Raw genomic sequence first — 25,048 nt, forward strand, 5'->3', positions numbered from 1 at the left:
ACCAAGAGGTGTACAATTTTTTTTAACTTAAGTCAAATTCCCTTCTTGACACCAGCCTGAAGTATTTTGTCATACTTAAAATACAATCAGATGTGGTACTCTGTACCCTATGGAAGTTAATCTGTCATTTGATACACAAAACTGTTCTGTACTCTCACTGTAGCAGCTCAAAACTTCAGTTACTTGTCACTATCTCTTGCACAGCATTACTGTGAGCAGGATCAATAATTTTAAAATGGAAACACTGATAAGTTTCCTGAATGTTCTTACCGTTAGTTTCATTACTTCAAGACCAAAATCAGACGCTGTAGTAATTCCTCCGGTGAAAACTTCACGGGTGAACTTTGGAGCATTGTCATTGATATCATTAACAAAGACGTTAACCTTCAGCAGGGTGTCATCACGTGGATCGAAGAATGACACAGGTTGTGGCAATGCTAGGCAGTCCTCCGTGGCCCTCACTAGCAGGGTGTAGTGATTCTCAACCTCACGGTCCAGTTCCTTCAAAGTCTGACCACACAAAGAAATTCATGTTTACCAAAAGATCCATAATGAATTTAATTATCTAACCCCTTCAGCCTGGATTTTATTTTTTTAACTATGAACATTTTATTCAAGTTGGAGAGAGGTCTTGCAGTGAATATGTTGATGGAGACTAATCCCTCCAGTATAAAAAGGGTTGTCTAAGGTGAACAATATCTTATGGATATAACAAGATATAATTAAAACATGTCATCAGACTGAAAGGGTAAAACTATTACCCTGCACATACTCTAAATTTTTCATTCAAAGTGGGTACAAAACAAGCTTGCAATACCATGTTCATGATTCATCACTTCATCTTCAACTGTCTGTTAATCCTCATTCATTCATATTTCTTTAATTTATTTCTACTCTTAAAAACTGGTTAATTACAAATCTTCTGCTCTAATTAGTACAGTTTCCCATTTTTACAGCACAAGTTATCACGTAGAAAAACATGGCATTAGCTAATAAAACATTATCAATAATCACCTAATAAAAAAAAATATCATTACTCACCATCAACTCATGTGAAAACTTGTCAAGGTTGAATGTGCCATATTCATCACCTCCCACAATGAAATAACACACAGGAGCCGTTTTCTCCTCTTCCAGATCATCCAGATCGACAGTCTCAACCAACTTTGCACGCTCAGCACCAGGAGACTTGTGTTCTGTTAAATTAATAATGTCATATGCTTCTACAGGGGAGATACAAAAAACTGTAAAAGAATGTTGACTTTGTAGTATTTTAACTTAAAAATAAGATCTTGAAAATATACATATTTTTTATGCTGCATGAAAATAAGTACTTCACTAACAATAAGCAAGTAATTACTGTACATCCCAGACAATGTAACTACAGTGCTCTGAAGTAACTGCCTAGGAACTCACCAGTAAAATTCACAGTCACATCATCTTCCAAGAACTGTGGCTCAAAGTCATTAACATTGCGAACGTATATAGTGAGGTCCAGGTCACTTGAGAGAGGTGTAGGAACTCCTTGGTCATACGCTTCAACACGAATCTGTAATGATAAAGAATTATTATTGCAGTCACACAATGCTGTGTTGTCTAAATATATAACACACCTGTACTTTACGATTATAAGAGTTACACATTATAAAAAAAAGTGCTGTATTAAAAATTTATTCCTGGTGTGGCATATACTGCTGTGAAAAGCATTCAGCACTACCTATTTCACAAAAGATGCCCATCTGCATATGCTCTACAACACATGGCAACTTTAAATACAGTATAATTCAAGGTCACTGAGGAGACAGCAAATAGTAACAACTTTGCATAATTATTCAGTATAATTTAACAACTTCATAATCATGGATGCTCAAATAGCTACTAAAACTGTATCACCTCTCATAAAAATATCAACAAATAAGCCTAATGGTGATGAATACATTATACTAAAATTTAAAAGGCCCTGGTAATGCTAACATGTACAAGCCATGGTCACCTGATGGCTGATCTCAAGGCTGGTCAATTTTTTGCAGCATCTTTGGTTAGTTCCTTTATCTGGAGGAGTTTACCTAAGACCTCACCTTACATCTTCTTTGGTATATTACTTAAAACTGTGCCATCAATATTCATACACATAATCCTCCTCAACAAGCTAACAACTCTTCCATTTTCTACACATGTTTCAGCCATATTTGATGTCCAACTTGCTTTCTGTCATTAATACAGTTTATAGCAAACCATTCTCTCAGTGCTGCACAATCTAACATTCATCTCAAGGAGGTATTAAACATCCATCACACCATCCTCATCTCAGTTCACTCTAACCTGTTAACATGCTCATCCTTCTGGTGCATGTTTCACTGCCATGCAACATGAAATTTCTCGGCCAGGCAGCATACACTTTCTCTTTTGTGTGAAGTACTTTGTTCAAAATTGTGTTAGGATCATATAATTAAGAAAAATATCAACAAACATCATAATACAATGAAGTTATGTCCCATTTTTGTATAACAGCCTTAAACTTACCTCATATATCTTTTGTCTCTCACGATCAAGTGGCTTCTGAAGCAGTATTGCCCCCGTTACTTGATCTATAGTGAACGTTTGCCAGTGGCCCAAGGCATCCTTTAGTATCTTATATCGAACTGCACCATTGATTCCAATATCTTCATCTGTAGCTCTTACTTGTATGACTAGACTTCCAACAGTGGCATTCTGAGGATTAAAAATTATATAACATTACTTCTAAACATCCTCCTTAATTACTTCAGTATGGTGATGGTTTTTCATCATCATCATCATCATTCAATCCTACATTGCCCCATGAGGAGCGTAGGAGCCCGGGGCTAGGCAGCTGGTCCCGACATTTAAGATGAGAGTGACCAGCCTCACTCATCCCTGAGTGGCATTACATGAGCAATCAACCCCAACCACCCTTTGGATATAAACCTTCACCGGCTCAATCTGATTGGAGTGCAATAATTACCCACTAAACCACCCTGCGCCAAAATTTGGTTATATGGTTACCACCCAGCGTAATAAATGGTTTCCTGGTGCACGGGAAACCATTTGGCTTGTCACTCAGTGTAGTCAACCACAGGCTGAAGGAAGTGGAAAGAATGAAGGAAAGAAAGACAGAAGAGGGAGTGTAAAGTCACCCGTAGGCAGAAGGACATGGAAAGAATGAAGGAAAGAAAGACAGAAGAGAATGGAAGGAAAGAAGGATGGAGAGGAAAGGGCAGACATCCGAGAGCAGCACTATTTCGAGTGTGATGGTTTTTACATTCCATTATAATTACCTGCTAGGTAATTATATTTAGCACACAATCAGCTTCTCATAAGGAGGAGATTTGGAACAATTTTTATTACCCTTTAAAATTACATGACATCTTTTTGTCATAATTACTGTCATGTACAGTATATCTAACATCTAATTACGCCTTCATCCTTCAATAAAATTAAGTCAAAATAAAAACACAATACAGTAAAATATATGTAATATCACTAACCTCAGGTACTCGTATGGTGAGGTTAACTGAAGGCGACACAAACTCAGGTGCATGGTCATTGAAATCTGATACACATATGTCAACCTGCGACAAGACAGAGTTTGGGGGAAATCCTCTATCTTGTGCCTGCACCATCAGTGAATAGTTTCCATACTTCCCAACCAGAGGCTTGGCAGCAAATATCTCTGCTGCAGTTTGTTCAATCATGCGTATATCAAACAAACCTGAAAATACAATAAAAAAAAAAGTGCTGCATATGATACTGAAAAGTCAACAGGTATCTAAGGCTGGTTCATTGCAGATATATCATAATACATAAACAACACCGTATGCACTTTAACCCCAGCCAGGTTGCTTCTTTTTAAGGTAATTTACCTCCAATGAGTTGTTGTTTTACAAGCACTGTAAATTGTACTTCATACGAAACTTGAAGTTTGGCCCATGAGGACCTTCATTGTGCCTCATATGGGGTCTGTAGCTCAACAAGAGTTAAAAGCAGAAGAGAAAGAAACATAAAAGTTACAGTTTTAAGGACAGAATTGATCCTTCAATAACAGCAGCAGGCCTACCTTTGTCATTGCCTCCTTCTATACTGAAACGTATCCTGCCATTGGGTGAATCTGGATCATCACCATCAGAGGCTCTGACGATGGTGACTGTTTCTCGGGGTTCGTGAAACTCAGTGATGGCAGTGCAGCTCTCACGTTCCTCAAACACTGGAGCCTCATCATTTATGTCTGCTATTGTTACTCTGGAAATGTAATTGTAATAAGCATAAGCTCTCACATAAAATAGGTTAATATGCAAGTCATATGAAAGCTTGAATACATGAAAATACAGTATGCAACAAGGTTCTGCATTAAAAACAATAAGTCAGTAAGCTACTGAATGTAGACAAGGGCTGAAAGATGTTATATACAACTAGTCCACCTGGCTAGCACTGTACCCAGTAGATGTTTTTCCAATGACTTTATCCAATGCGGTTTTACACTTTCATGACCTGTAGACTTACTATATTCTACATCACTGAGTTGAATAACTTTGTATGAATATCACTGAGAGAGATGGATGATGACTGACCTGATAATACAACTTGAAAACTGAGGGATGCCTTCATGTGGCAGCACTGATACAACTGAGAGGATTCAATGTTCAGTTATACAAACATCCTTCAGTTCCCTCCTTATCCATCAAAAGGAGGATGGTGGATAGGAGGATGTGACAGCTTCATCATGCAGTCCACTGGCTTCACATTTTAGATGAACTTTGGCCTTTAACAACAACAACAACAATAACAACTGCAGGACTACTACCACTATTACTACTACTACTAGCTACCAGTACTACTACTACTATTACTACCACCACCACTATTACTACTGTGCTACTGCTATCTCTACTACAACAACTAGCTACCAAAACTACTATTACTACTACTGCTGTGCTACTGCTATCTCTACTATTACTGCTGTTACCTTCACCACTACTACTACTGCTGCTACTACTAATACTGTAGTACCGTACTACTTGAAACAATACGAGTGCTAATAAAATTAATCAAATGAAAACAGGGAAACATACCCTAGTTGCATGAAGGCATTCCTGGATTCACCAGTGGCATAACCAAACTGGTAGTTGTCCCAGGCCTCAATAAGTAGAGTGTATGTACTCTGTTCTTCTCGGTTAAGTGGGGCTGCTACAGTGATGATGCCTGTGTCAGGGTCAATCTGAAGCAGAAAGTTGCAAGAGTTAATACTGACATACACAGTTGAACTTCACCACATTAAAATTTAGCATCATCCACTCACTAGATGCAGTGCTACCTACTTCTTCCTTAGCCTTTATCATTCTTTTTCTGTGCCTGCCCTCCTCTCTTCCTATTTCTCCCATCTTTCCTTTCACTTCTTATTGCTTTTCTTTCCTTTACAGGTGGCTTTACATTGAGTGACAAGCCAAATGGTTTCCTATAAGCCAAGAAACCATTTACAACGCTGGGTGGTAACCATATAACCAAACCATACGTGCTACCTACGTGTCAACAAGTGGGTTGGTGGAGGGTTAGTGCCCCTCCCTGTAAAACACATAACTCAGAGTCAAATGGCCACACCTTACAGGATTATGGCATTTGGCAATAGATAGATAGACAGAAAGATTATCATAAATTTTTACAAACAACTGCGACTGTAAATCTGGGAAAACTGGCAAATCAACTTCATGGGTAGCCAAAAAACTTGAACCATTTTTAATTTACTGAGGACTTATTAGCAAAACACAACACAAAAAAGGGTAACTTATAATAATGACTTACTTCTCTTGCCTTAGGTTAAGTGCACTATAAATGACAAATGACTCAAGTTACAAATGCTAGACTCTCTCTCTCTCTCTCTCAGGAAGAAAGGAACAAAGGCTGAATGTCTGCAAATACTGTCCCTGAAAAAATATATATATTCTGAGATATCTGGATGCACTGCACACACAGGTAGATGGAAGAAAAGCATAAAGTGTTCCAAAATTTACTCACAGTATCAATTAATGTCTAAGAATGAATACTGATTAACTTTTGCAACTGAGGCCTGGAAAAAAAAAAAAAAAAAGTGTGTGTGCGTGAAAAGATGGGTTATTGGCAACACATGTATCCAGAAGAACAGATTAATACCACTACTCAGAATTCACAGATTGTAGCTGTGAAAAATCAAGTATAAACAAAATATACACACGTGCTTTCATAATGAAAATGTATAATTTTTTACATTAATTTCACTCATACATTTGAATGATTCCACTAAGAATGCACAGACCAATGCAATGCTTTATATTAACTCATTCAGGCAATTTTATAATGCTGCTAATACCAGATGATTATTTTCAGTCTACAGTAGCCTCATGCTAGTCAAGGGTTTAATGAAGCCCACCTCTAATCCCTCTCATTCTAAAAAGTCCCCCCAAAACTGTACAAAACCATTTGGTGGTAACAAAAATAAAATCAAATAAGGTCCCAGGGTTTTGTTAATAAAAACATCTGCATTCAGCTGCGTAAACCAACAGTGTAGCTTACCTTGAATTTGCCACGAGAAGATTTGCGGTCCAGGAGGTACGTGACAAGGCCGTAATGGTCGGCATCAGGGTCAAGAGCATTAACCACAGTCACTTGCGTCCCTGGTGGTGCATCCTCACGCAGGGTCAAGTTGCTTGGTGGCTTCACAAATACTGGGTTGTTGTCATTCTCATCAATAACCTGTCAATCAGTCAAGATTAAAGGACTAAATGAAGGAGAATTTAACATCAATCCACCCATTCATCATCCCATCCTTCTTTCTTTTTTTTTTTTTTTTAAATAACAGAACAGAGGAAGGAAAAGCAAATGAATAAATAAATGATCCATACACCAGATTACTGGCATCCTCCATTCATAAAAAATCTGTAATAGTTGGACTTGATCAGCTGTAGGTTGAAGTCTAGGGGGAAACAACTCCGGGGAAGTGAGTTCCAGAGAGATGCAGTTTGGGGAATAAAAGAATTCTGATAAGCAAAAGTTCTGCAATATGGCTGAGTGACAATCCAGTCATGAGTGCTACTAGATACCCACGTAGCACAAAGGAAGGCATGGAGAGATGGCACAATGGACGCAACTTTGTCTGACCATTTGCAACATAAGTATCTGTAAAATAATGCAAGAGAGGCAACATTCCTTCTTACTTGCAGGGGAGATAGTTTATTTGTAATAGCAGGGTTAATAATAATTCCAACAGCTTTGTTCTGAATTTTGTCTAGTTGTTTTAGTGCAACCTCTCCACATCCATTCCACATGGGTAAGCAATATTCTAGCTGAGAGCGCACATGACTCTAACTGCTCGTCAGTGAAGAAGTTCTGGAGTCTGTACAATAATCCAAGTTTCTTTGAGACAGTTTTAGGAAGAGATCTAAGATGAGAGGTTTAGCTGAGGGCATTGTTATGTGAAACACTGAGAATTTCAATACTTTTGGAGATGGAAATATTAGTGGCACTGAAGGTAATATATGAACCTGGCAATATCTGTCTATTAGTAAACTGTATATATTTCGTTTTACAAGCATTAAATGACACAAGGTTATTTTGTCCCCATTCAGTGATCTTAAATAAGTCTTGATTTATGGAGATGGCTGCACTGGGTTGATGGACTGAGGCTAAGCTACCCAGTCTAGACATTTAAGGTAAGTGACCAATCACATTCCCACAAGTGGCATTAACATGAGAAATAAACCCCAACCATTCCTCAGACTTAAATTATCATGGGGCACATCTAACTGGAGTATCTTGACCCAACAGACCACACAGTACAGTATAAATAAAGGGCTTTCAAAGAGTAACATACATGAGAGTGCCAAGTATACAACATAAAGCTATAAAATGACAAAAAACTATTGCTGTGTTGTTGCATACAACATAATATTACTGGTACTCAATTATTGTTCTAAGCTATGTTAGAGAAAGTTGACAGTTAAAATGAACTGATAACTGGACGAATTCAGTACAGTGAATATATTTCAACTGCACACCACAGCAAAACAATTCTTCATGTATGTCTATCATCTGACACCTTAATCCAGTACGGGCTGGCCACAAACAAATCACTTTCAACAATACAGTACACTGTCATGATAAATGCTTTTTTTTTTTTTTCTGTGATATACACTCTCACCAAAAAGTTGTCGAATGCTGTAAGCACTATGCAATCCAGTAACATGGGCAAAGAATCTGAAAACAGCTCTCTCTGCATACTGTAACACAGTGTTATGTTTCAGCAGTGACTGTTGGCCGCTATACACTAATGTAATGACATACAATTGGGTCACTTGCAGTCAGGCAAATTAGAAATTCCCAAATGACAAGCCCCATTCTGCTCATTCCCACATCCATCATGCCAAGGAGTTCGAGAATTTTTTGGTGAGAATGTACTTGTCAGCTGTCTCTGATATCACATTAGTCATAAAAAAAAAAAAAAATTATATTTTATATTACACTGTATACAATTTCTCTTTCTCTAGGTTTTAGGTTCCCAGTCAAAATCACTTGGACCCAATGCTAATTCCAGTTTTTAAGATGGGTCAGCAGGATGAATAATACAACACAGGATCATTAAACGATAAAATATTACCTGAACCATGACATCAACAAGGCTAGAGCGTGGAGGAACGCCCGAATCGGTAGCCTGAACTGAGAAATTGAGCCAAGAAAACAGCTCTCGGTCCACCCTGCCAGCCACCACAACCTCACCATTTTCACCATCCAGCATCACCAGCGATACAATTTCTGGTGCACCCTGGGTTGTGGAGGAAATTTTATAAGAAATACCGTACATCAGAAAGACTACTGAAAATCGGCATGTATACAGAAAAAGTTCTTTGTGCTGATTTACAAAGCCATTGTAATAAATACATTACTTATGGCACACAGTCCAATATTCCAAATATCCTGGACACAAGCAATGTTACAGGTAAAGACAATTTACTTCTATGTACTGTAAAAACACTAGGTATACACTGCGGTAATATCTTTATACCATTGTACTGTATATGGCAAGACTTAATACTGTACTACATCATTTGAGGAATAATACCATTTCAGACAGCTGATATCCTCACAAGTTAAATCACTACAATATCTGTATTTTTCACTTTCAACAGCATTACTGTATTTTCTTCCAGGCAATACTGACTGAAAAATTAAAATTTCTTATTTCTGAGACGGGATACGTTGTTCTATTCTATAAAGGATTGCTCACCTATTCTGAAAAAAGATTCTTGCAGTACAGTAATTTCATCTTAACTAACCTGTAATGAATATGATATGGTGCGGTTTTTATCAACATCATCTGCCACTACTGTCACAATTGTTGTTCCTTTCTTGGCATTCTCTGCAATACTTCTCCGATAGTAAGATTTACGAAACTGAGGATCATTGTCGTTAATGTCTTCAACAATGATGGTGAGTGTGGCAGTGGCAGTTTGTTCTCCAGTGGCAGCCTCCATATCCTCACACAGAAGTCCTAGTTTAATCACCTCCACCTGCTCCCTGTCCAGGCGCTGCACTGTCCGGATCACACCTTCAACCTCATTAATCTCAAAGGCAGCCATGTAGTCATATTCTGATAGCTGTAAGATACACATGTAGTAGTTATTATGATCTGGTTATGCCAGAAAAATAATACTCCAACAAATCAGATACTGCTGTATGTAACATGCTCAGCAAACACTACAGCTTCACAGACTGTCATGAACTTGAGCTCACACAAGCTACTATCATGACAGAACTGCCTTCAGGTTACTTTGTTCTAATTTCTCTCTCACTCTCACAAACGTTTCTCTCCCAATTCAATTTTCCTTCTTCATGTGGTGTACAGAAGCCCAGAGCAAAACACTTTTGATCTTTTAAAGAACATATGTTAGAGAAGAAACAAGGGGAAATCCTTGGTGCAATCGCACCTTTCTTGTGCCACAGTATGGAGGAAATTCTATCAAAGCAAATGCTGAGTACAGTACTGGGGTTGCCACATGCCTTTGCCAATACAAGAGGAAAGATTCAAGCCCCTACCCCAACACCTGAAAGGCATACTTCAGTATAGGAACTATATGTGTATAATTTTCCCTGTGAGTCTACCAGACTGGCTGGCAAAGAAACTCTGACACAACTAGCATACTGACACTACAGTGTATATTGTGCTTAACTAAATTTTCATTGGTGATATTACTGTAACATCTTTTCTTAACTGATTGGATCTGGGACAGATGGGAATACAATCAATAAAGGGTCTGTCACAGGAACAGGCTTTAAAAATGGTCTCTGCCACATAATAAACTGTAAGAGCAACTGTTTTAGGTGACTCAGTCTCATACTGTTTTGTAGATTATGCTTTTAACCAATTAGCTACTAAATATAGAAAAAAATTTACATGCATACCTTGACAATTGCACCCTCCTCATTCCTAGCACTGGAGGTGAATGGGTCTAGGGCATAGTGAAGGCGGGGTCGGGCATCAAGGTCCATAGCCTCCACTCTATGCACGTACAGACCACCATCCTGATTTTCATATACCCTGAAATGAGAGAGTTTATATTAAAGGTATCTACATTATGAACATGTGTACTATATACATGCCAATACCTATGGTACAGTACAGAAGAATGTATTATGTGAATCAACGAAGACACTGCTGAAACTCCTCCATGAATCTTTGATCTGTGCTTGATATAACCAGGTCGATAAACAATTATAATTCTAATGGTTTTCTGATGGAAATTTTTAGTAATACAGTACTTCCATAAATTCAAATGAAGATGGGGTCAAGTCAAAGTCTATGAAAGAAACATTTGGGAGTGCTGCCGTGTAGATAAGTGCTACACCTCCTCCTGGACAGTCAGGCAGGCCTGAGAATACTTAAAACAGAATGTGTCTTAGGCAAAGCACTACAAATAATTCTAATATCCAACTCCTACAACCAGGTATTAGTCATGCACAAAATGTCAAGCTTGTGTTGATTCAGAGCTTCATTAATATAGTCTATCTTATTACTGATGGAACAGACATTTAAAAGACCCATCTTTAACTGGTTCAAAAGGGACGTAGCCAGTTTTCTGAATCATCAAAGTTGATGTTTTCAATCAATCTGTTCCCATGAGAAATCATAATTGGACGGTTTCTACTATATGCAAAATGGGCATCCAACTGTGGTTTAATACAGTACTGTATTAGCTTTTTGATGTCTTAAGGAGGGGCAGTTGATTATTTTTTCTACAACACCTCTCAGATGTATGACCAAAAACCTGACTGATAGCACTGTGTAACCCAGAATCTATCAGAAGTGCAGGATCTTGCCTCACACATAGGTATAGTTGCTCAGTTCTACAATGGAGGATCTCACCTCTGGTGACATCTTCAAGACAGCAGTTTTAGTGTCATTCTTAGTTCTTTTGAAGAGAAGGTTGACGGTGAAACCTCCATCCCCAAGCATCTAAATTTTACTGTTCTTACTCAGAATGTAAGGGATGATGTCAGAGCCACCCAAGGAAGAGGAAAGGCCAGTCATGGTTATTTTTGCCAGCATTTTCTTTGGCTCTGGTATGCAAAAAGTGCCATCAGAGCCAAAATGATCATTCAGTACCCCAACCGCTTCACCTTTGGCCTCAGCTGATGGAAACTTCATCGCTAGCCCATCAGCCTTAGTCATAACGCAGCTACCAACTGGTACCAAGCCAAGTACACCTCTGATGTCTTCTGGTCCCATTTGACACACTGGAACATCAGCACCGCCTTTTGGTTACACGATCGGCACCTGTTGACTATGGATGGACTTTCTCTGGCCATAAGCACTGATCTCAACCATGTCCCTTGGCACAGCCTTCCCATCCCCCAAGAGAGACCCCTGAACAGCATCTGCAAATGACTTGGCCTGGTCCTGGGTGACAGCCATGGCTGATGAGACCTTGATCTCTAGTGCCTCCAGTCTGGTTGAAACATCTTTGATAGCCTGAAAAATAGGCCCAACAACCTCATCTTCCAGCTCCTCCTTTGTGACTCTGCTTCCTCCACCAGCCATGACCTCATAAGCAGGTACACAGCCAGTGAAAGCCCAGCTGGTGGCTTGTCTTCATAAATGGATAGCCGTTAGCATGCACACTTTTGCATGCTAAGTGAGCCCACCCACTGCAGTAGGCACAATTCAGTGCTTGTCCACATTTTGCCACAGAGTTATTGCAGCGAGGGCACTGGAGTTGTTTGCTCATGATCAAGGCAAAAGAAATGAACAAGACAAACAATCAAACAACAAAAAAGGCAAAAAAGTATATACAATACCACCTGGGATAAACCCGGGTAGCACGGGCCCTGTTTGTGTCATCCTAATTAGGGGGGGGGAGGGGTGTCTGCGAGGTCACCACGAGTAGGTGGGGTACGATTTGACTATCCTTCTTGGAAAGGTAACCCAAACTGAGGTACTGCAAAAGTGCTGAGATGGTACTTTATAACTTTTCCCACTTCAAGTTTTAGCAGCAACAAATACGTCATTTAGAAAGACCTCACTGGTTAAAATACTGCCACATAATTGTCTTAGCAGTAGAATGCAAACAGCAGAAAACAGTGGGAAAGTGTGACTTCTGACAAGAGTTCCAAAAGTGCTATACCTTGTACAGTTAAAAAAAAAAAGAAAAAAAAAAAAAGAAAGAAAAAAAAAGTGAAGTAGTTTACTGACAAGACTAAAATTTTGCTCACCTGACAGTGCCTGGGTCGATGAAGACTGGGGCTTTATTGTTGACATCAAGGATGGTTATATTGACAACTGTTCTGGCTTGGAGCTGAGCAGTGCCAATGCCACCATCTAATGCTATAACTTCCAGGGTGTAAGAGGTGGCACGGGGTTCAGTGCGATCAGGGTCCAACAGTGCACCTTGGGCCACTGAGATCACTCCAGAGTCAGCATCCATAACAAACTTGTCCTGTGCTCCATGCTGGATGCGGAACACCACTTTGCTGTTTGCTGAAGACCCATCATGATCTATTGCAAACACCTGCGAGAAAAGTAAGAGACAGTCAATTCACAATCACTGAAATTACAAAATGCTTTTGCTATAAAACTATGAACAATGAACAACTCACATACAAGTACTGGTAACATTTTACAAACTCATGTTAACAACTAAAATTTTAATTAAAATCTTGCACCCACTTGAATTTACAGTACAGTGATTCTTTGGTTACCATGCATAACTGGTATTGCGCCTAATGTGTGATGATGAAATTGCACGATAACAAAAGCACAGAGCCTATGGGATTTATCCTGTTACCAAACATCCCACTTGTAAATCCAAATTTTCCCTTTTACAATAATTCAGATCCACTAAATACATACACTGTTATGGAAAGTATCAAAATACACATGGAGACATATTTAGGTTAATAGAAAATGACAAAAAAGACACAATAAGGCTTGAGGGAAGGGAGTCTGAGGTTAGGGGGTGAAAAGCTGTGGTCTTCACCACCTGGGATTAATTCTTCGAGTACAGCCTCATCTCAGAATCCCTCAAAACCATCAGAAACCACAGATTTTGCATCAGCACTGTCAGCAGAAACAAATTCGAGTGTGAGATAATGAAGGTTTTCATCCAAAAAATACGCAATAATGGCAGGAGCGCAGATTTTAATCTAGCAGTGATACCAAAACCCGCTACAACCAAGTATGCAGTAACCAAGGGACCATTATATTTTCAAATATTGTTATAAAAATTAATACAGTATTTACATCTGTTCATCACCATTTTTTGCTTCTTCATTTTCAGTCCCTTCACCCTGAGGATTTTATTTTTATTTTTATTTTCTTGCAGCCTCCAAACTGCTTTATAAAACCTGGGAAAGACCTCTCACACTGAAGGGTTTAATAAAAGCTAATTCTTGCCTCTCCAGCCTAAACTAATATCTCCAACGCAAAATAAAGTCAACTGCGGATAGCAAGAGTCTATACTCAGTTTTTTTTATCAAGGCGAAGATGCACTTGACAGATTGGTGATGGTTGGCTGAACGCAACATGCCCTAGTAACATCGCTGTATTTCAAATAATTACCGGTGATGTGAATCGAAACCCAAATACTGTACAACAATGTTATTTGGACATGTTGCATTCAGCTAATCATCACCAGTTTGTCAAGTACATCTTCGCCCCCCACCCCCAAAAAAAAAGTATAGTATAAAACACTTCCTTCGGTGTACAGGCTTAACACATGCAGTTATCTTACATGCTGCCTCCCCTCCACTTAGGTAGCAAGTAAAACTAAATACTGTAAAGGGAAGTACAGGTAACTCGCACGGAACACGATCTCACGGAACGCGCTCGCAATTATACACGGTAAGGGCTGGGATACATATAAGACAACGTAAGATTAAAAAACCATTATGAAAACTACAAATTAACGCAGAAGAGGCCTTTGAAAGATCAAATCCTCGAACGTCACCGCAGCGCGCGGTTTGTTTTGATTACGTGACGATCTAGGCGGGAAATTATTCAGTGAGTGAGACATTCCCGAGTACAGTAGCACAGTATTTGTAAGTTAAATATTTACAGTACTGTACTGTTCTGGTAAGTTTATGTGCAACTTAAAGTACTATTAAATAACGTTAAAGCAAGAAATAAAGTCTTATAACCAGTTTACCTGATAGGCGTCAGAATACTGCCTTTTTTATTTGTTCGTTTTTTCCACAGTGCTGTTCAGTATTTGTAAGTTAAATATTTACTGTTCTCGTATGTACTGTACTTGTAAGCACTTAAATAAAGTTAAATCATTAAATAAAGCCTTGTAATCAGATAACCCAAATTATATGATTACCCATGATCGGCGTCGGAATATTGCCTTTTTTGTTTGTTCATTAAACTCTTACTGTACTGCTTTTCTACAGTACTGTATTTGTAAGTTAAATATTTACTGTTCTGGTATGTACAGTCACTCATAAAAGAAAAGACCCCCCCCCTGCCTTCGGGGCAATACAACTCGGGGTATTCAGTGTTGGTAACAGTGTATTTGACGTCAGCCATATGGGGGGATGAGGAAGGGTGTTTGAGAGGAGGGCGGAGTTAATCTGCACGAAACACTGCTTCAATCCACATTTCGAGTCAAACATACTTTATATCTGACTTGTTATGTTGTCCTTCACACAAAACTAACTTTATGCTACAAGAACAAAGAACTTTCAGATGATAACACAATCCCATACCCGAACATTTATGCATTAATGCCGCACCAGTAATGATGCAAATGAAACCCCCGGCCTCAAGGGTTAAATGAATGGGCTCGACACAGAATGAACTTTGAATGAACTTCCCCCAAACGCAGCTTCACAACCCCACACCTGACGTCATTTACAGTGTTACCAGGACCGATATCATATTGGTTGAAAGGTGTCTTGGCCGGGGGGGTCGTTTCTTTTATGAGTGACTGTACTTGTAAGCAATTAAAGCATTAAATAAAGCGTTGTAACCAGTTAACCTGATTTATATGATTACCCATGATCGGCGTTGGAATATTGCCTTTTTTTTGTTTGTTCGTTAAAGACTTATAATAAGAGAAAAATACATTTTTGTCTTGGTATCTTTACCTATTTGCTCAGGTTTGCTGTAATGGTTTGCAACTTGTAGAAAACTGTGAAAACTTTCGGGAAGTGAACGAAAATCTGGGACATGACCTTGACTTCACCGTCTCATGTATCATCTGTCAGTTCACCACCGGCTATCGTGATGAGTGGATGTACGTTTTTTTCGCTCGTGGCCATACCTAACCACACATAGTTACACTCATTATCTCGACCCAGACAGAAAATACAACCTTTTTCCTCCCTTGCAAAACACAAACAACCACCCCGTTTACGAGACAGCAATATATATTGCAAAAATAACAAGGTAAAATGATAAAGATGAACGTAAAATGATTGAGAAAGATGAAGATGTTATGACGGAAGAAATACGTTTTCCCTGTCTGTAAACGTATTTATTTCTGCTTTGTATCTGTATTCGTAATAATTAGACTTATTGTTAGTGCTGAAACTGCATTATGATTCTATTTTTAGCCATTCTCGTGGTGTGGGAGCTGGAAGTTGTGACACAACTTCCTTATTGCTAATCGGACTGACCCTCCACTTTATTCTCCCGTGGCAGAGTCTAGCCTTGGAGGACGTGCAGTTTTCTCATTTAGGACTGAAAATTCAACTCTTTCGCTCCCTTTTCCAAGCATGGGCACAACGATAACGTAAAAAATAACTCGAAACTACCATAAACATATATCAAAAAGGTGAAAATGTATTCATAACATTTTTTTTTTCCAGCCATTCCTAACAGATTATGTACTGAAATCATTCGATATCACAGTACTGTACTGCATTTCTAAGTTAAATATGTACTGTTCTGGTATGTACTTGTAAGTTAAAGCACTGGTACCAGTTAACCTAATTTATTACCTATGATCGGCGTCGGAATGTTTCCTTGTGTTTACGTACAGTATTTGTGTGTTGAAGTTTTGCTCAGGAGTACTGTATTTGTGAGTTATAACATTAAATAAACCTTCTAACCACTTAAAGTGCTTTCTAGTGACAGATAACAGCAAAACAACACATTTGGGGGGTCTACGGAGCAAAATACGGAGTAGTTTAAATATACGCGATTTCGCACCTAACACGGCACGGTAGGAACGAAACCCTCGTGTTCCGTGCGAGTTACCTGTACAACATTATGCTGACAAACATCAAAGTAAATACCTGTACTGGTACAGTACAATACACTACTGCACACACGGGATAAAGTTTAACCTTACGCTTTGACTTTTACCTCTGACTGACTGTTTTCAGTAAAAAATTCCTTCAATCTCTGCTTACCCTGAACACTTCATTAAGTGTGGTCTAAATCAGACTGAAACTTCTTGCCATGTAACCTCAACCTCTGACCAATTACGGTACTCTAAAATGTCAAACCCCTGGCTGACCCTCAGCCCTTCCACAGAGTTTGGTCTACTTGATTACAACTGTTTAAGTTGACCTTGCCATGTGAACTTGGCCTCTGACCTAGTACCGGATTCTAAACACAATAGATCAGCCCCTTGGCTGAACCTTAACCCTTTTACAAGTTATATTAAAACTGGATTGCAACTGTCTTGGAATACTGTACTAGTACATTACAGCTTGGTCCATTACTTACACAGTAAGTCAGTGAGAGTAAGAAACTGATGCTCATCAGCATTTAAAGATATTATTTCAAATATCATATACCCTTGTCAGTGACATTAAAAACTTATGGGCTTGTTATGCTAATCTGTGTTGTATAGTGTGCTAACAGAGCTAACACTGCCGATTTTTAGTATAAATGGTGATATAATTGCAGTGGTTACATCCAGCTGTGGTCATTAAACCGGCCTAGACATTTATCATCATGTAAGTCACTTCTCAAACAGTGCAAGTGAGCGTTTGAGTGAATGAATAAGTACTTGGGGTGTTAGTGAATAAATGAGAGAATGGATGAATGTGTGGAGAGTGAGCCAATGTGCAATAAATGCGTAAGTGAGAGACTGAGGGAAGGAATGAGTGAGTGAGAAATTGGGCAAGCAAGGGATTTCATGCGTGGGGAGTCTCTGTGTGAGTAAATGAGTGATTATGAGTGAAAAATGGGCGAATGAGTTAGTGGTGAGTGAGTGAATGGGGTAGTGGTGAGCGAGTGAGTGAATGAGGTTGTGGTAAGCGTGGGAGTGAATGACGTAGTTGTGAGTGAATGAGGTAGTGGTGAGCCAGTGCGTGAATGAGGTAGTGGTAAGCCAGTGCGTGAATGAGGTAGTGGTCAGCGTGTGAGTGAATGACGTAGTGGTGGAGAGCAAATGAGTGAATGGGGCAGAGTGAATGGGGCAGAGTGACTGAGTGGGGAAAGGGTGATTGAGTTGGGAGGTGAATGAGTGAATGAATTGAGTGAGTTTGTGAGTGATAATCAGTGAATGAGTGGGAAAAGAGTGAGTGCGTGGGTAGGAAGTGAGTGTGTTAGTTGGGAATGAATGGAAGTTAGGAGTGAGTAAATGTGAGTTGGGAGTGAGTAAATGAGTGACGGTAAGAAAGAGGTGAATGGTGGTAGAATGAGTGAAGAAAGAGTAAGTGGGGGTGGGAGAAGTGGAAATAGATTCATAAGAGTCGTTGGGGAGAGAGTAAGTTGGGGAGTGACGTGGAGAGCAATGCCTAAAGAAGTAGGTCTAGGTCTTGGTGGACAGTTTGGGTGGTGTACGACGAGGAAGTGTGGAAAGACTGAGGGGAAGGACAAGAGAGGGGAGGGAAGAGAGAGAGAATGCAAGGAGAGGGGGTGGAGTGGGAAGTGCAGTTGTATGGAGAGTTTTTGTGGGGAGGAAGGGAGAGGAAAAGCGAGTGAAAATGTGAGAGGGAGACAAAGTAAGTCGGGAAGAGGGAAGGAGCGGCAGGAGACATGGACCTTGGATTCCGTGGAAGGAGATAAGAAAAAAAAAGGGGGGGGGAGGGGGGAAAGATTGGTGGGGAGTGTTATGGTAATGCGAGTGATGGATTTGCATGATGGAAGAGAAAAGGTAAATGACAAGACTAGTTGGGGGGAGGGAAGGGGGACATGAGAGAAGAAAGAGACAGAGGGTGAGAGTATGAAATATGGATGGGCCGAGGGGAGGCGAGGAAGAAGGATGCACAGACGAAAGGAGAGGTGAAAAGCTGTTGTTTCATCACGAAGATACACTTCCCATCACTGTTATTATATACCGGTACTCTTTCTAACCTCACATACCCCTTCTATCGGCGTGGACTATAAATGAGTTTCGCAGTCAACGTTATATATATATATATATATATATATATAATGTGGCAAAAAAAAAAAGTGCGCTGATTGATAAAAGAGGCTGCTTCGAGATGCTCCAAGGTCCACTCAAAGTTATTCTATCGGAAATGGAAAAACGCTAGCTCCCTTGGCTAATTCTCCCCTGATAATTGAATACATTAGTCGGTCAACTGAACTACTTTCTTTTATGTGCTTCGAGCATCACTGTATAGTAAAAAATATCAGCATACCGTCTCATTTCCGGGACCTCGTTCTTAGCTCCATTTGTCGACGTTCATGCTCTCTCATTATTTGAATGAAATAAAAAATTTAAATCCATACATCCAAAGTATTTATGTAACTAGTATAAGGTAATCTGACTGCATGATGTTAGTAGACCTCAGATGAAGACCGTATGTTTCCCGTTCTGAAAATAATGCATTCCTCATAAGTAACATTCGGTACACTCACTTCAGCTTTTGCCAGATAAAGAACTAATCTGTTTGAAAACTACGTGACAGTCGCTAATAATAATAAAAAAAAAAAAAAAAAACAGCGAGACTTGTAATACTGTGTTGAATGCTATCGCACCATTTGCCGTTTTATGTACTTTAGTAGCTTCTGCATTATTTTTCTTAGTAATTCATGTATAGAAAACTGGTATAATAATCAATTATCATATTATTGCAGAATTTATGTACTCTTCACGAATAATCATCATGCAAGGAATTTTATAAAGTTGCGACTGTGTGAGCCAGGAAGAAATGACAGGTGAGCATTGACCACTCTTGGGAGTTTGTGGCCAAGGGATATCGCCAAATGCTGGCCCACTGGCGAGCAGGAGCAACGTCCCAAATGACTAGTCCGCCAATTGTTTCATCTCTACTTGTACATTTTTCGCAACTTGTAACTAGTGTGAATATGAAACAAATTAAATACCTATAATTGCTACCTGCCGACTTCCTGACACCTGAAGGTCGTATGCTTAAAACCTGAAAAGTATCACAGAGGGGAAGACAAACCGCTAATTTTGGCTTCCAGTTTTGTCTCTGAACTGTCTAGAATATATAACGAAACTTTGACGTCGGATCTCATGAAAATACACATGAGATCCACTCACCATAACTTCTGACACTCACAAACACTTCAGTTACGTCCTTATCCCCGTCAATACGATGGTTATTTTCTTTTTCATTTTATTAATTCAATGGCCAGACGATTTTCTTCAGTATTAAAGGAACTATCAGAGCAGGGGGGGGGTGTTGTTACAGTCTCCTCTGACACTTTCTAGAACTCTCCTAGGCTGATAAAACTCTAGTAGCAAAAAAAAAATAAAGTGCTTTGGGACGCACGATTTAGAAGACTCCCCCCCCCCCCTCTCTCTCTCTCTCTCTCTCTCTCTCTGTCAGGTGCAGGTGCCTCCATTTCCTTTCCACATCAACACCGGATATGAAGAGGTGAGGGATGGGCCACAACACCACAGTTACAGTCGCTATGTGGGTACTGTAGGTAGGATCTATCTATCTATCTATCTATCTTTCTCTGACACCGAATATCAAGTAGTAGGGGATGAGCCACAAGTAGTCACTATACACTTTTGTAATATATAGTAGCAGTGTCTATCTATCTATTTATCTATCTGTCTGACACCGGGTATGAAGTATTGAGGGACAGACCATAACACCAGGCAGTTACTCCATGTACGCACCACTGCAGTGGTATCTATCTATCTACTGTATCTATATCAATCTATCTACTGTATCTATATCAATCTATCTACTGTATCTATATCAATCTATCTACTGTATCTATATCAATCTATCTACTGTATCTATATCAATCTATCTACTGTATCTATATCAATCTATCTACTGTATCTATATCAATCTATCTACTGTATCTATATCAATCTATCTACTGTATCTATATCAATCTATCTACTGTATCTATCTATCTACGTCGCACTCTCTGACAAAAGGATCTCAGGCGTTTCTGTCCCTACTCGGTAACGATCCGTCTTCCCATGACACACTCACGACCTTTCCTTAACACCTTACCGATCCAACTCAATCTCGGTCTCCCTCTCCTCCTCTTCCCAGTCATTTCACCTTCATATACTCTCCTAGTCAGTCTCCTATTATCCATGTGCTCCCCGTGGCCAAACATACATACATACAAACAAAAATACACACAAACATCAGTACATACATACGAGTAACTCCTTAATTTTGAGTCCATTCCACTGAAGAAAAGATCTAATGGAAATAGGAATATGGAAGAAAAATATCGACAGTGAAAAAGTTACTGACGCATGATTCTAACCTCTTCATTTAGAGATACATCCACAGCCGAATAAATGTGCTTAGTAATTGCTAGAAAAGTTCGAAATATCGCCATTACACCTTCAATACGACGACACCTTAATTATACATATATTGTTCTTGCCACCACTAGACATCGTTAAGTAGCTTGGAAACGTTCTATTGCATTGTAGAAATTAATACAGCCGTTTCTAATCCTCCAAAATCGCCTGGTAATTGCTAGAAAACTTAAAAATATCACCATTATACCTCCAATACGACATTTTAATTATATATATCTTGTTCTTGCCACCACTAGACATCATTACGTAGCTCGGAAATGTTCTATTGCATTGTAGGAATTAATACAGCCTGCTTCTAACCTCAGTCTCTCCAAATTTGAAAAAGAAAATCCTCTGGCGAAAGAAAAAAAAAAAAAAAGACCATCATACAAGGTTAATGGATTCGACAGGAACAGGAAATAAGATAAACAGACGAGGAAAACTAATATAAAAAGTAACCAAAATTTCCAGAACCAATTAGCTATTTTTTTGTGTGCTAATTTTTCCTTGCTACTGTCAGTTTTATTTAGCTTAGTCAATACGTTTCGAAAGGAAGGGGGTTGAATACTACATAGCCTATCACAGCCTCTTTAATACGTTCTTATACTCTATATCGTCTCACGTAGGAAGAATTAAACTCGAGGTCATCGGACTGAAGGGCTTAAACACTGATATATCGAACGGGGTGAGCAAAAAATTTGAAAACACAGGGAAAATGACACATAACAGGAAATCCTCAGTGTGACGTCCACCTCTATGCTTCCAGACTTTTGACTTACCGTGTATATCGTTTCGGGATGAAGTGTATTCTCGTCAGCTAGGGTTTTCAAGCCTCTCTCTCTCTCTCTCTCTCTCTCTCTCTCTCTCTCTCTCTCTCTCTCTCTCTTCAGGAGATTATTCTAAGGCTAATAATGTGTAGAAAACTCCGTATCAACAAGCCTCCCATTCTCAGCCACTACGAACCTACAATTACTAACGATTAATTATAAGGGAGACCATTTTCGCCTATAAGATAATCAGTAACTATGGCTCCGTAACGGTTGCGAATCGGACCCAAGCTGATATTGTATTTCTCACTTAAAATTAGTCCTTAAATAACTTCCTTTAAATTTCCTCCCCAAAATCTCGTGAGACGCCTCCGTTTCTGCAAATGGTGCTCTAATGCTCTATCTTATCTTTGTATCTTATCTATGCAATCTATGTCGATATCAGAAAGGCCTAAATGATATAAACAGAACAGTAACTTGAGCAAAATAAATCGCTAAGGAAGAAGTACTAGGGAGAGAGGAGAGAGTGAGAACTTTCCTTTCTCTTCCCTCAATAGTCAGAGCAAATTTCAGAGAAGGGTTTTGTATTTAATGTCAGGTGATGTCAGACGGTTTTATTCAGCCGGAGAGAGAGAGAGAGAGAGAGAGAGAGAGAGAGAGAGAGAGAGAGAGAGAGAGAGAGAGATTTGTCTGTTTTCCCCAAGTTAAGCTATCATCCGTGGAAAACACTAGAGATTATTTACGTACACATCCTTGAGTTACAATAAGAATTTTCTATATGCAGGAATAGATCAAGCTGGGTTACCTGTGTTAAGTGTAGAGTGACGGGAGTAGAGGTGAGGCAGCGGCTGATTATTTGACACTTGTTGATAATACGAAGATAGCTGCTTGTTACGGCCAACTGTGGACACTGAACACGATATCAAAACTGTATCCTGACTTTCCAAACAATGTACTTTTCAATAATTTGACAATTACCTGACTGCTCCTTTAATGTTCATTTTTCTAAGGTCCAGTGCACAGGTAGGTATGTCAACGATGCGTTTTAGCTCGATATGTGGACAGTTGTGTGGGGCAAACTCTGCTTGAGGTTGTGAAGGTTTGCCGGTGATAGTCTGCTCTCCTCTAGCAGCACCTCCGTGTACCAGCTGCTCAGTCGTCGGGTAACATCCATAACCCAACCCGCACTGTTGTCATCCACACCTCGAAGTTTCAACCACAGCTTCCTTCCTTTAAATTTAAGGGGCTCGAAGCAGGAGGCGGGTATGGACGGCGAGATATCCAACCGCAGAAACAGGTAACGAAGGCTGTTTCGTAAATGCTCAATGCTTTGAGTAAGAGCCATCAAAGCCTCACATGAGGATATCCGCACATTCAGTTCCTCCAGGTGGTGGCTGTGGCGCAGAGCCATGGCGCCCTCTACTCCCAGGTGGCCCCAGCATTCTTGAAGCGTGCCAGGTGGTTGTAGTGGCACCACCAGGGAATCACAAGTGCTTTTATCACCCCAGGAGTAGAACTGTGACTCCTGTCGGAGTTTTACCAGGGTAGATGAGCAAGTAGAGAGGGCGCGTATAACACAGTTGGAACCACAACCTGCTCTGCAGCCTTCCGTTGTCTGGGAGATTATTACTTGCTGTGGCTGGTAGGCACCTTTTCGCAGCAGGTTGGCAACTGCACAGTTTGTCTCTTGGTTGTGATGGGCGACGGTCCATGAACTGTACCGTGACAGCATCATTGCCACCGCTGAACACATACTAGAAATATAATCACATTCCTTAAGGAGTTCCAGCCATGATATCATATCACGGTCAACACTCAGAGTGCTCATGTACAGAGAAGCAATGTCCTTTGAGTCCTCTAGGGTGTGCTTGCTGTATGCTAGTGCACCAGCTGCATGAGGGAGAATGTGTCTGAATCTCTTGATATCTGGCACGCAGTATCTCTCTAATTTCTCTCGACGACGAATAAGAGGTAATACCTTGTGACGAGATAATTTCTGATATCCAAGGAAGAAGCCACACAGAATTTCGGCAACAGCAGGGTGTGGCAGGATTCCTCTCTGTTTGCCGTCCACACCCTCCCTAATGACGATCAGCGACCTAAAGCTGTTGGTGAAGAGTGGTGAGGCAAGCAGCTCGTGTCCAGCCTCTAGCAAGATATGATCATCAGAAATCCATCGTGGTCCACTCACAAGTCTCCATGCTTCTTCACACAGCTGCTGAGTGTAGTCTTCCGCTCTCAGCCTGGCAACAACTCGGTCACCCCCACACTCTGACTTCAGCACCTCTGTCATGGTGCACTCGGACACGAATAACAAATGGGCAAAGAGGCGGGAGAGGCAAGAGGCCTGGAGCACAAGGCCTGGGTCTTCCTGCCACAAATACAGCAAGTAAGCAACTGGTAAGGGAAACAGGACGCCTTCTGTTGTCTTCATGGAACTTACTAGCTTAATAAACTGATGTGCCTTGGCTTTAGCAGCTGGTTCATTTTCAGTGTTTGACAGGAGCTCTGTGGTATACTCCTCGATGGCATCATAGGTCATTGGACACAACTTAGCTAATACAGTGTTCATAGTATGTTGTTTAGTAACCTCAAGTATTTCACTTTCACTACCTGTGCGGGCCGTTACCACAATGTGATTGCTTCCCAGATTCGAAAAAATGTCCTTCAGGACTTTCTTGCTTGCAGGAGTGAGGACACCAACATCTAAGAGAAACAGCACTGTCATGGAACCGAGTCTCTGGTGAATGTTTGATTCTGGGAAGTCGCTGAGAGTGAGACAGAAGATGTGTTCCCTCAAGTATTCACTCCACGATCCCGATGACAGCACTTTTTCTATTGTACAATATATTGCTAAATCAAACTCATGAAGTCTGCTGTTTTTTAAGTCGTTGTTAGACTGCCACTGGTGAAGGAGGTACTGACACATACAGGATTTACCGCTGCCCTTTGGTCCTGTAAGGATAACAATCGAAGGATACTCAGCACCAGCTCCAAGAATGTCGAGTATGTTGACGGTGTCTTCACAATCTGGTACAAACACGCGAGAATAAACGTTCTGGACGTATCTAGTTGCATATCTCCTGCTCATCA

At 40.0% G+C, this 25,048-nt stretch overlaps 1 protein-coding gene across 3 annotated transcripts in view; it reads right to left on the reverse strand.

The window, feature by feature from the left end:
* The window catches only part of Cad88C (cadherin 88C), a 262,754-nt gene that overhangs the window by 26,389 nt on the left and 211,317 nt on the right, over positions 1-25,048 (reverse strand). For 2 of the 3 annotated variants that reach the window (XM_080285499.1, XM_080285498.1), the window contains exons 16-27: positions 12,751-13,046; positions 10,444-10,579; positions 9,318-9,638; positions 8,642-8,806; positions 6,562-6,741; positions 5,088-5,233; positions 4,076-4,257; positions 3,507-3,730; positions 2,524-2,712; positions 1,417-1,549; positions 1,042-1,196; positions 271-510 (exon numbers count right to left, since the gene is read on the reverse strand). In XM_080285499.1, the coding sequence (XP_080141625.1) occupies positions 271-510; positions 1,042-1,196; positions 1,417-1,549; positions 2,524-2,712; positions 3,507-3,730; positions 4,076-4,257; positions 5,088-5,233; positions 6,562-6,741; positions 8,642-8,806; positions 9,318-9,638; positions 10,444-10,579; positions 12,751-13,046 (2,367 nt within the window). The remainder of the gene's footprint in view (positions 1-270; positions 511-1,041; positions 1,197-1,416; positions 1,550-2,523; positions 2,713-3,506; positions 3,731-4,075; positions 4,258-5,087; positions 5,234-6,561; positions 6,742-8,641; positions 8,807-9,317; positions 9,639-10,443; positions 10,580-12,750; positions 13,047-25,048) is intronic. The other variant, XM_080285500.1, reaches the window with a different exon arrangement.

The sequence above is a fragment of the Coenobita brevimanus genome, chromosome 106, assembly GCF_032717465.1.
Source record: "Coenobita brevimanus isolate Jiangsu-jjx chromosome 106, ASM3271746v2, whole genome shotgun sequence".
In the NCBI taxonomy this organism is placed as follows: Eukaryota; Metazoa; Arthropoda; class Malacostraca; order Decapoda; family Coenobitidae; genus Coenobita; species Coenobita brevimanus.